The sequence below is a fragment of the Pelobates fuscus genome, chromosome 1 (genome assembly GCF_036172605.1).
Source record: "Pelobates fuscus isolate aPelFus1 chromosome 1, aPelFus1.pri, whole genome shotgun sequence".
Classification (NCBI taxonomy): domain Eukaryota; kingdom Metazoa; phylum Chordata; class Amphibia; order Anura; family Pelobatidae; genus Pelobates; species Pelobates fuscus.
In genome coordinates this window covers 318,875,965-318,889,339 of record NC_086317.1, presented here as the reverse complement: position 1 = coordinate 318,889,339, position 13,375 = coordinate 318,875,965, and the positions used below count along the sequence as shown (strand labels likewise).

At 46.4% G+C, this 13,375-nt stretch overlaps 1 protein-coding gene across 1 annotated transcript in view; it reads right to left on the bottom strand.

Moving 5' to 3' along the window:
* NIPA1 (NIPA magnesium transporter 1) overlaps window positions 1-13,375 on the bottom strand; it is a 40,351-nt gene that overhangs the window by 17,833 nt on the left and 9,143 nt on the right. Inside the window, exon 2 of the mRNA XM_063459286.1 lies at window positions 7,402-7,449. Coding sequence (XP_063315356.1) covers window positions 7,402-7,449 — 48 coding nt within the window. The remainder of the gene's footprint in view (window positions 1-7,401; window positions 7,450-13,375) is intronic.

Below are 13,375 nucleotides of genomic sequence, written 5' to 3'. Positions count from 1 at the left end.
AAAATTAAACTAATAAACCTGGCAATATCTGAGCCTGGCACAAAGGCAAAAGGTCTCCTATTCGGAGCCGATTTTGTTAAAACTCTGGGCAAATATGTCAACACCTTTACGGCACTAGACAAGGCACAGAATAGTATGAAGCAAATGTTCTCACAGAAGGTTTTGGTGGGGCCGTCTGTCTGGCCGCTCCTCTCAGACTTTGTACCGGGACTACCAAGGCTCCGCCACAACGAGATTCCACCCTCCAGAACCCAGAGTACCGTCACCATTCTTCCCGACCAGGGGCTGGTCGTGGCACCCACGCGGAACCAGGGGATCCTCCTAGGGCCGTCGGCCTTATGGTGAGTCATTTTCCATTACACACCCTTTCCCTATCATATGTGGGGAGCAGATTGTCCCATTTTCTGGATGCATGGCACAAACTAACTTTAGATGTCTGGGTCCTAGAGACCGTTCTAGGCTACCACATCGAATTCGTACAACAACCGATCCAATTCTCATTAGCACATCGGATTGTGTTTTCTCCACGAGCCAAAAGTCTAGTAGCAGAAGAGATTTGCACATTAAAAGAGAAAGGTGCAATATACAAGGTCTCAGCTACCGCCCCCAGCTTCCTAAGCAACATCTTCTTGGTACCCAAGAAAGGTGGGGGTACGAGACCAGTAATCAACCTACGACCTCTCAACGCTTGAGTCAACATCTCTCCTGGGCGCTGGCCCTTCTTCAAAACCTGGGATTCCTAATCAACTGGGACAGGTCAATCTTGCAGCCTTCCCACTCGATAGAGTTTGGGGTTCAATATAGATGCAATTCACGGAATGCTCAGTTTACCTACCACTGTGCATCATAACAAAGCTGTAAATCAGGATTGAGAGCTGCTGTAGTGCTCATGTGTTGACGTAAATGCCCTGAAAATATTTAAAAGAGCAGCACTCTCCAAAATTGTTGCCTAAAATAATTTTCAATCCTAATTTCATGAAATATGGAGACTGTAATCTCTCCCATTAAAGGGACACTGTAGGCACCCAGACCACTTCTGCCCATTGGAGTGGTCTGGGTGCCAACTCCCACTACCCTTAACCCTGCAAGTGTAATTATTGCAGTTTTTTGTAAACGGCAATAATTACCTTGCAGGGTTAAGTCCTCCCCTAGTGGCTGTCTATTAGACAGCCACTAGAGGGAACTTCCTGCTCTATAGCACAGGGTAGAGCGTCGCTGGATGTCCTCACGCTGTGTGAGGACCTCCAGCGTCGCTCAATTCCCCATAGGAAAATCGCTTTCAATGCTTTCCTATGGGGTGTGCTAATGCGCATTAGGTCTCCTCGGCCGGTGGGCGGGATCAGTCTCGCCCACCGGCCAACGTAGGCAAAAGGTGGAGCGGCGGGGGAGGAGCAGGCAGCGACGTGGGACATGTCGCTGCCTCAGGTAAGTCACTGAAGGGGTTTTCACCCCTTCAGCAACTGGGGATTGGGGGGTGGGAGGGAGAGGAATCCTGCAGTGCCAGGAAAACAGATTGTTTTCCTGGCACTGGAGATTCCCTTTAAGAGGACAAATATAGTTGCCCTCCTCTCTAAATTTAAACCAGGCTTTACTTTATTTAAACCAGGCATTACTTTTCTCCACAAAACCCATTGTTCTGAGCCTTCAAACATTCTTAAATCCTCTTGGATAGAAGATTGTATCTCATTGCCCTTTTCCTTTAGAAGTATGGAATTCGTATACTGATAAAATATAAATCTTTTTATACCATCCACTCTACCCTGTGTCTACCCTGGGGTAGCTATACAATGCTATCTCTAACTATTGACACTGGTCCATACACATTAAATGTTCATTCTTCTGATGAAACCAACAACTTTTTTTTCCCCTATACATTTATACTCATTTGTACTCAATCTTGCCCCAAGACAAATATTTGAACTTCAACATAGAAGGAACTGCAACAATGTTCTTGGCCCCGTGATGGATATGTCCAATATTGGGAGAGTCTAATCCAGTGCATTCAACCTAGGGCCAACTTCAGGACCAATTTTGGCTTGTGGATGTTTGGAGGTATCTACACTTGACACATTTTCCACAAGGCTCAACTCCCAAATGGAGGAACTAGTCAGCCCCATTATCGCTCAGGAAATCCAAAAATGTTCCACATGTACGTAAGCCATCAGAGGGTAAACAAAGTCAAAAAGTGTTGTACATAAAGATACAATTAGCAAGTCCTATGTCCTAAATATTAGCGTACCCGAAGCTAGGGCCGTCCCACTGAGACAGAGCCACACGTTCCAATGGGCGGGCCGCAAGATCCAATACCTTGGTACGTGGCTGACCAAGAAGGCTACAGACATCTACAAAGAAAACTTTGCCCCATTATTGGATAGATTCAGACGAGACTTATCAGATTGGGCGCACCCACATATCTCCTGGTTAGGCAGGATCCAAGTTATAAAAAAGAATTTTCTCCCGCGCTTACTTTATCTTTTGCAGGCCCTTCCGACCATTGTTCCCAGACACTTCTTCTCCACCCTGAGACAAGCAATAGGCAGATATGTCTGGAACCAACGCAGGCCAAGAGTCAGGATGTCCACGCTGACGCTACCTAAAGACAGGGGAGGCCTAGCTATGCCGGACCTCACCCTGTACTACGAATCTTGCCACCTCCAGAGAGTCATGGAGTGGTCCAAAGGGAAAGTTCTCAAACCTTGGAAAGAGGCGGAAGAAGCAGAGGCCGGGAGGCCACTGTCCACCCTACCATGGCAAGTGGGGGGGGGAGGGGAGGACAATGCTCTCCCTGCACGGCAGCAACGCTGCAGGTGTGGAGGAGGGTGGCAAAAAGATACAGACTAGCGCCGTACCCATCCCCACTCCTCCCTTTGACTTACAACGACAGCTTCCCTCCAGGCTCAGACCCCAACGCATTCAGAGACCTGCTACACCATGTCAACCCCAAACTACACCACCTACTTGACGGGACGGACTGCAAACCACTCCCTGACTTAATGGAGGGAACCACCCCCACACTATTACACCACCTCAAATACAGTCAACTACGCAGTTATGTACGTACACTTCCAGGAGGCACGGCCCTGACGAGAAACCCCACCACGTTTGAACGCCTTTGCATGGACCCAGACCCCCAACCACACGGGATCTCCCTCCTCTACTCCACACTTCAGAGGGAAACCCCGACAGAACTACCGAAGTTCAAGGGGAAATGGGAACAGACACTCGGCAAAACATTCACTGAGGGAGACTGGGAGAAGATGTGCTACTTAACACATCACTGCTCAGTCTTCAGCAAGACACAGTAAACGGCATTTAAGCTCCTTACGAACTGGTACTGCACCCCGACCACACTCCACGCTATTAACCCAGAGCACTCAGAACTCTGCTGGAGATGCAACACTGCACCAGGCACCACACTTCACCTCTGGTGGGACTGTGAGGCAATCTGACCCTTCTGGAAGGGCATACACGGTCTCCTCCAAACATTTTCTGACGCACCACCACCCTTCCTACCCGAGGCCATGCTCCTACACCACACACAGACCCCCAGATCACGCTACAAGAAATCACTAACCATACGAATCCTAAACGTAGCCAAACAGGTGCTCCCACAGTTCTGGAAGCAGACAGTTACGCCCCCACTGACGACCTGGTTCTCCCAAATGGAGGAACTTAGAGCAGTGGAAGAACTCAATATGTGCGCCACCAATGCCTCCGACAAGTACCTAGAAATCTGGACACACTGGCTCCTGACGACTTCCAAAACGGACTTTGCACATAGGCTCAGATATGAGGCCCAAGTGACTGCAGACGATGACACACCCCGACAGAGACCCGACCTCCTACAGACAGAACCCCCACCCTAAATCCTCACACACTACACACACACCGCTACAGCCCACACTATCCAACACTTAGATCTGGTGTACGACCACCTACGACTATCACCAGCACACAAAGTGACACACGCAGGACCACAACAACACGTAGAAGCGTTACCCACAGAAAGGGGACACACACGAGGGCAGAACTGACAAGTAGGTCCCCAGCTGCGCACACACGACACCGTAACAGGTACGACGCCACACGGCAGTAAGTGGCGAAGCAGACACGGTCCAAGCACCGTGTACCCATCAATCACAATCACCGACAAACACGCGCAGGAGACCCGAGACTAGAAGTGACCCTCACCAACCCAGACACCTGAGACACGCCTAAACGTAGTACCCAAGCCAACTGGCCACTGCGACACTGGTCTACGAATCATGCAACACTATCATACCCTACAAACATGCACCTCACGACAGGCGACAGGTACGAGACCCACAAGGCATGAGGCCTTGGACTGTTGTGCCGCACAGAAACCTGCCAGCCTCAATAGCCTCCGCACCCGCCCCACAGGTAACCCTACCATGCCACCGCATATCGTCCACAGGCCAACGAGCCAAGACGACAAACACATAAACCTGCAACGACGCATGAATAGGGCTTGTAGTACCTCATTAAGACCACCAACCTTGGGTACAAGGGGACCTGCGTGTCCACACTATCTACCAATTTATCATATCGGAAAACTGCTAAATACTTTGGGTGTATGGGACCTGCGAGTCCAACAATTAATTGCCATTGTTGACACTACGTGACCTGCGTGTCACCACTCTGTGCTTACATGTTCAACTGTGTTTCTGAAAGTTTTGGACCTTACCCGTTGGGACCTGCGCGTCCGCACTATTTGCTAGCACTAAAAATTGAAAATAATTGAAAATACCTAATAAAAACATATTTACAAAAAAAAAAAGATACAATTAGCTCCAGTAAACATTAGGCATGGGTAATACATGTGGAAAGAGTTTTTATTCATAGAAAAGTGGTTACAGACATGTTGAACAGAGGCAGAGGTTGGCTAAAAAGTCAGTTGGGACATCAGCCCTACCCCTGGAGTGGTTGAACCCATTCTTTACAGAAAGGTTTGTTAGTTAAAGGACCACTCTAGGCACCCAGACCACTTCAGCTTAATAAAGTGGTCTGGGTGCCAGGTCCAGCTAGGGTTAACCCATTTTTTTTAATAAACATAGCAGTTTCAGAGAAACGGGGTAAAAGGGGTAAAACGTACCTTTTTCCAGCGCTGGGCGCGGAGCTATCTGCCTCCGATCCTCCTCCGTTCCGCCCCGTCGGCTGAATGCGCATGCGCGGCAAGAGCTGCGCGCGCATTCAGCCGACGGGGCGGAACGGAGGCAGATAGCTCCGCGCCCAGCGCTGGAAAAAGGTACGTTTTACCCCTTTTCCCCTTTCCAGAGCCGGGCGGGAGGGGGACCCTGAGGGTGGGGGCACCCTCAGGGCACTATAGTGCCAGGAAAACGAGTATGTTTTCCTGGCACTATAGTGGTCCTTTAAGGTTGCATCCGCCGAAAGTGGTAAGGGGGTGGAGGGATATGATGTGTAAGATAGTGCCTGTTTGCTTAGCTGTCAACCTGTGGGCCCCTACCTTGGGGAGGGATCGTATGTCTATTTGTGCGGTCTTTTGTCAGGTAAAATATCTAGGTGTGGTCTATTAAGACTAAAATGTTGTAGAGTGGAGTAACATCAAGAAATAATGAAAAGTAAAACAAAGATAACGTAACATTAACTCAATTCCAGTATGTATATACAAGTGATAACTAGGTTAGAGTCTAGTTAATGGCAGTGGAGGCCTCGTGCTGCCTGTCAAACTTGAGAGTGGCCAACATTGCCGCCATCTGACAGCTTTTTGTGTACCAGTCAGGTGATCGACTTCATGGCTGCGTGTCCCTGTGGAGACCGTGGTGTAAATTTAGGTATCTTGGAGAGGTCTAAGCTAGTTAGCCTGCTATCCGTGGTTCCCATAGGTGGTATTAGGATCAGCTGTTTCATGCCGGTTTCCAACTTGGAAAAGTCCCGTGCCCGGTGAGTTTTCCCTTGAAAGGTAAAGATGAGCGTCTTGGGAACACCCCACCTCTAAGCCACTGCCCTCGAACGTAGAATCTGCAACAGAGGTTTCAGCGACCTCCTTCAGGCTAGCATTTTCCTTGTAATGTCCAGGAAAACAAGTAGTGAGGACCCCTCAAATTGAACCAGGGGCTTCTCCCGCACTGCTATGAGGAATAGGGCTTTATCATGGTCTGAAAGTGTACTATAAGATCCGCCGGGACAGAAGAACGAATGTTGGACGGCTTTGGCAGAAGGAACATGCCATCCAATTTGAGCGTCTTTGCTTCTTTAGGTACCATTAGTACTGCCAGGAGTTGCCGAAGGTAGTGAGGCAATTCTTTCGTGCCTATATTGTCAGGTACTCCCCGGAGTTTCAGGTTGTTGCGTCTCCTTAATTCCTCTAGAGCTTCCACTCGGGCCTCAGTGTCCTGCTGCGCGCTTGCATGTAATCCAATTTTTCCTCTATTGCAGCTAGTCTTGGACACTATCTTGGACACTATTTGTGGCTTCGAGCAGCGCGATGCGAGTGGTAGCTCCTTCGATTGCCACTTTAAATTGGGCTATATCCGCACGATATTGGAGCGTAATTCTCCCAGCATTGACATTGAACGACAACATATTTAATAGGAATAGTTGATAATGTTTCTCAAATGTAATTATCTGAAATTCCGCTATATGTTTATGCTCTTTACTACTCCCCAGAAGCCTACATCATCGTAAATACCTTAAAATTCCACTTTTACTCTGTGCAGAGGCATGGATACCGCTATTTAGCAGTGGAACCTGCATAGATACATGGGAGGCTAAGAGCATAACTGTGGAGGGAGAGTAGTATCCTCAGTCACTTTACAAAACCACAGCCCTATCAATATTCCCAGAGGCTAGAAAGGACTGAAGTTGGATATTCCAATTTTTCAACTTAAAATACTGATGTTTTATATCAGGAAATAATTTCCCTGATCCTTTCCAAATCAATAATAAAGGCAAAAACAAGTGGGCATTCTTGGGCAAAAAGCACAATATGAGTAATCACCATGGAAACCAAAATAATGACTCTATACATGTATCACTTTGCACCAAGAATAGCACCTGTTTTGCCTTGATAAATATTGGCTAATATGATCAATGACAGAAAAGGACAGAGCTCATAACAATGACTAACATGGAGCCAAGAAGGAAGTGCTTAGTACCAAAATGGAGGTAAATATAGTAGTGTGGATTACTACATTATATATATATTATTTTTTTTAGCTTCACAAACACCTTTTGTGATGCTAAAGGCCAAAATAACAAGATAGATCATAAGAACATATCAAAATACATAGTGACAATTCTGAGAATATCAACAATTATAATTTTCTAGTAAAATACTATTGTCGAACCCATTCCTTCTTATCAATATTTAATGGTAGTTCCCCTTTGGAACACAATAATGGGAAATTCAGGGTCACTTACTTGAGATGGTACCTGCCCACCAAATCGTGTCTGTAAGATAGGACACACCTGAAAATAATTAAAGTGAATAATGAGCAAATCATCAGTGAAGATGCACATGAGATAAATCAAACAGGTAATTCTACATGAGCACTTTTATTGCAAAACACCAAGAGTAGCACCTGCTTTGCCTTGATAAATCACCCCAAATACTGTGATAAGTAATTGAAGGTATAATAGACTTTACACTGCAAAACTGTATTTCTTTAAACTGCACCATGTTTCTTTAATAAATGACCCATTACCCAGATTAAGTGCATAAGATGTTTAGGTTGTAAAATGCCATCTTCTCATAGATTGATGTGACAACAAGTCAAGGCCTTGCCTACATCAACATTAAGTGTTTATCCAAATAATGATTACTATGTCAATGTCATGACAATAGACTAAGGATAATTTTCAAATATGAACTGCTTTTAAACTGAAGATGTATAATTAACCCATATATTACCTGTAGCAATTAGAAATGCTAAACTATATATATGCCTGCTTGACAAATGCTGGGCAAGACTTACTAGCCAACTCTGGAGCAGACATTACAGAGAGATTACCTGTACAAACAGGAAGGGTATATTATACTAATACTTTCTTTTGCAAGCATATATTTATTTAATTCTATATATTCTGCTTTATAATATATTACTGGATTATTATATGTCTATATTAATTTATATATATTCAATAAAATATTTTAAATACAACAGACAAAAAGTTACAGTCAGCCATGCTAAATTCTATGTATTAAGACTTTATAGTGGTAAATAGGGCTACCAGCGTTTACAATACTATCAGGCATCAAATAATATACAGTATACAATTTTAAAAAGTAAACATGTTATGCCATGTTCAATTAAGTGTATTACAGCTCTCAAAGCAACAAATATGTAATTTATCATGAATATGAACGACTAATAGCAGTTATTCATTTACATACCTGCAGCCTCTTGCCCAGTGTCCCCATTTCCAGAGGGTCTATGGGTGTCACACTACTGTAACATGTATCCTCTGGTTCTCTTTACACCTCCCTCCTCTGTACAGTGATTGTTCCTTCTTGGTGCATTTCCACAAGCAAAGAAAATATTCCCTGATGACTTGCTATAGCATAAGGAACACCTTTTGAAATGTTTACATATTTTCACTACAAGCAATCCCTTTAAATATTAGCCACAAGCAGCCAAATTGGTATATTTGGAAGGATAGTTTTTGGGCTGTGTGGTTGCAGAAGGCAGCACACCATTGGCTGTACCTACCTTTCTCCATCTTTCTCTACTAAAAAGATTGCAAAATTGTAGATTATGCTAGCTTTAGTGTACCTATAATCTTAATTTTATTAATGACAGGAGGCGAGTATTTGCTTAAGTCTCTCTTTACTAGAACTCCACAGCAGCACAGAAAACAACCAATCAGAAAAAAGTTAGGTACTATAAAACTCCCCTCCCCATGCATCATTTCCTCTTTCAAGCTGCGACAAAAACAGAATAAAAGGCAGAGAAACATCATGGGGAAGAAACGAAGTTCTAGATACGATGAAAATAACAATGTCCATCATCCGAGAGTAACCGTCCTACTAGATAGTGTTGATGGACTGTAAACTGAAACGAGAGAAAAACAGAATCGAACAGGCTGATTATCCAATGAAATGTACTCTGAATAAACATGTAGGTACCCACTGTAGCAACCAAAATTAACTCTAATATATCCCAACCCTACTTATGAAAAAACACAGACATAAGGAATAAGCGACAGGTAGCAGAGACAACAAACAGAGTTGCATACGTACCTGACAATCCAAACTATAACATTAACAAGGGAGGGACAAGAATGGGTGGGAAATACTCGCCACCTGTCATTAATAAAATTAAGATTATAGGTACACTAAAGCTAGCATAATCTACAATTTTATAACATGACAGGAGGCTTCGTATTTGCGGTTTCAACGCTCAGTTCAACAATCCAACGCTGTTTGTGTCGCTGGTATCTATTCCAGGAAATTTCAGAGTAATCCTAATCGGACATTCCAAGAACGATAAACGACAGCCGACGGATCAAAGAAGATGCCAGCCGACGAAGCATCTCAAATACAGAAAAAAGCACCATCCGCTGGTAAATCCATTGTACGTGGTGTTGCGACCTGTTTCCTAGCAGTTGGTCCCTGAGCTGGCAAGTTGACCTGTTAGCCATATTCCTGTAGTTGTATAATATTGAAGGTCAATCTCGGACTTAGGGTCGCGAGGAGAAACTGCCACCCTGTCTCAACTCACGATCCGTAAGGCGGCTCCTCCGATCGTGCCAGGGTCCTTCGGCGATGCGGCCTTGCAGGTAGATCTCCAATCTCAAGGAATGCGCCTAAGTCCCCCACCAAAATTGCAATAGAAAAACCGAGGAAGATCTTCCGTTCCTTCCTGTCCTACCCGGTGAGATGTCTCATCCGAGGATAAATACATAATTATTATTATTATTATTATTATTATTATTATTATTATTATTGCCATTTATATAGCGCCAACAGATTCCGTAGCGCTTTACAATATTTTGAGAGGGGGGGATGTAACAATAAATAAGACAATTACAAGAAAACTTACAGGAATAATAGGTTGAAGAGGACCCTGCTCAAATGAGCTTACAGTCTATAGGAGGTGGGGTATTAGAAACATTAGGATAGGAAATATCAAGTAGGAGTGAAGCAGAGCTGGAGGAGAGAGCAAAGCACTATCCCATAGGAGAGCAAGAGACAGGTATGTAAGGGAGAGATTACTCTGGGAGGCCATACGCTTTCCTGAAGAGATGGGATTTAAGGCCCTTCTTAAATGATTGAAGACTAGGGGAGAGTCTGATGGCAGTAGGCAAGTTATTCCATAGGAGAGGAGCCGCCCGTGAGAGGTCCTGCAAGCGTGAGTTGGCCGTACGGGTGCGAGCAGCGGTCAGGAGGTGGTCGCGGGCAGAGCGGAGGGTACGAGGAGGGGCATACCTCTGGATCAGTGAAGAGATATAAGAGGGGCTGGAATTGTTCAGTGCTTTAAATGTATGGGTTAGCACTTTGAATTGACTCCTATAGGATACAGGGAGCCAATGTAAGGACTGGCAGAGGGGCGAGGTGTGAGAGGACCGACTGGATAGGAAAATCAGTCTAGCTGCAGCATTCATTACAGACTGTAGCGGGGCAGTACGGCTTTTGGGGAGACCAATCAGGAGAGGGTTACAGTAATCCATGCGGGAAATTACTAGAGCATGGACAAGCTCCTTGGTAGCATCTTGCGTAAGAAAGGGGCGGATGCGGGCTATGTTTTTGAGTTGGAACCTACAGGACATAATGCAGGCAAGAGTGTGGCCAAACCAGCCCTACTCTAAGTGATACCAATATTCCAAATGGACTGAGTAATCCTCGGACGCAGTAGAGAAAAGACTCCAAAGGACGTCCATGCAGGGTTCCGAACTGAACTTGTGTGGAGGAAACGGTGGTCGACTACTCTGGGAGTAGTGAATCCCAGAAATCTGCAAAGGAATGGGAAAAGCAAACTGGAGCGCAGATTTCCATCCAGAAATGCCCTCGTCCAAGAGTGAAAGATGTCTGTGTAGGAATCGGGGCACACCAGGTACCTCCATGAAGTCTCGTAGGTCTCCTCGACGGTAGTTGAAAAGTAGGTTAGCACGAATCCAACAAAATGGCTCTCGTGAGGGATAAATAGAGCATAGACGGAGGGTCCTCCTCCGAGGAGACGGGGCAGTCCAGCCGCCTTATCCCAAGATCATAAAGACCGGGGAAGTCAAGACAACCGGGGTTTCCAGTCTTACCCTGTGATGCATACGTACGGTTTTACCTTCAGACCAGGAAATAGGCCTTCCATAATCTTGTTACCCGAGCAAGGCAGTGCCCGTTTGCTCCATGAAGGTCTCTATATCTCCTGACATCTTGACATGGGAGAAACTGTCTGCGCAGTTTGTTCGGAATGGTCTGGATATCCAAAACAGAAAGCAATCTCTGTATTACATGGTGCAGAATCTGCCAAAAAACCTGCACACTCCTAGTACCGGAGGGTCACCTGTTAGCCGTACCATCTCCAGGGGTGTGTGCAAATAAGTGTGAGACTCCCCCCGTTATACCTCTGAGTATTTCTTGCGCGTTTTACAGCGGTCCGGATCCAGGGATCTAGACTAAACATGCAATTCTTGCATGACCAGGCAGACCTCTAGAACGAAGTCAGTAGCGTGGATGTCAGTTCTAATTGAATGCAGGGGGGACGCCCCTCTGTGTAGTCATCGATGTTTTGCACAGGTACAAGCCTGTGTGATGAACAAATGGCCAGTATAGTAGAGCGTCGAGTGTATGAGAGAGCCGCGCTCTCTACCACTGTGATCGCATACCGTGAGAGCGTCCGGCTGCTAGCCTGAGCGGGCCGCACCCGTTAGTAACCAACAGCCGTGACTGGATGCGAGTGGGTCCTCCCAACCTGTCCTCTGAATCCAGCCCAGTATCAGGTTGAGGACAAGTGAGGGGTTGCGCCCTCTAATAACAAATCAGTATCCGGTTCTGTATGAGAGGGCCCGCCCTCTGTTCCCGAAAGAAAATATACTCGGATCGAGGTGATGGAGGGCCGCACCCTCCCGTGGTGCAAATTAGAGTCCCTGGAGATTCAGGGGGACCAAACTGTAGTGCGCACCAATTATTAATGTCAGCATAAGGCTGAGGGCAATCTTCGGAAACAACGATGGAAAACTATCAACCGACTATTCGGATCCCGTGCGTGCGCGCGGGGTCCAGGTAGACCGTTGGTAGTCTGAGGAAAGCTGGAGACGTTCTCCTGCGATCCACGAGTGCCTGGGAGGCCGGAGGAGGTCAAGTCTGGCCTCACGACGACCAGAGCGAAAAGGAAAAGGAAGTCAAGAAAAAAACAAAAGGCAACAATTAACGTAGATAAGAATAATACGCCAATTCTATCTTGGATAGAAGGTAAACAGCAGGCCGGAACGTAGGAAAAGTAAGTCCCGCTGGACATGGCCAGGAGCTAACCTAACGCAGGAAAAAACTACTGAACCTATAAGGATTCCGGGAGGCAGATACGGAGTAGCCGGTAAAGACAAGGAAAAAACACAGCTTTCTCCTGTAGGAGTCTGAGTACCGGTCCTTGCTTGTGCGAAGTTCTCCTTGGAGATGCACCGTCACCGGTTTGGAGGAAAACGTGGATGTGTCCGGGGTCTTCATAAGAAACTTAGCCCTCCAGGCCTGAGGTTTAGGGCTTTCACCCTTCCCACCATACTCAGATGGCCGTATACTTGTGTCCTCTCGAACACTATGGCAATGGTGTTTGTCTGGACACCTGCCTATCTCCATGTCACTGGTGGGCTCAGGGTTATCCTCAGTGAAATTACCCCAGGCCGGCGGCCAAAAGGGGATCGGTACCAATAGTGTAGGCCCGTCAGTAGGGCACAGGCCCAGCAGACCAAACGAATGGACAAACGAATAGCCAAGCAAATAGTCGCATACATAGCAGGCCATCAAGTAGGCACCGACATAGCAGGCTATTCGATGGGGCACAGGCATAGCAGGCCGTTTTAATGGGCACAGACATAGTAGGCCGTTCTTATGGGCACAGACATAGCAGGCCGTTCTTATGGGCACAGACATAGCAGGCCGTTCTTATGGGCACAGACATAGTAGGCCGTTCTTATGGGCACAGACATAGTAGGCCGTTCTTATGGGTATAGACATAGCAGGCCATTCTCATGGGCACAGACATAGCAGGCCGTTCTTATGGGCACAGACATAGCAGGCCATTCTTGTGGGCACAGACATAGCAGGCCATTCTTGTGGGCACAGACATAGCAGGCCATTCTTGTGGGCACAGACATAGCAGGCCATTCTTGTGGGCACAGACATAGCAGGCCATTCTTGTGGGCACAGACATAGCAGGCCATTCTTGTGGGCACAGACATAGCA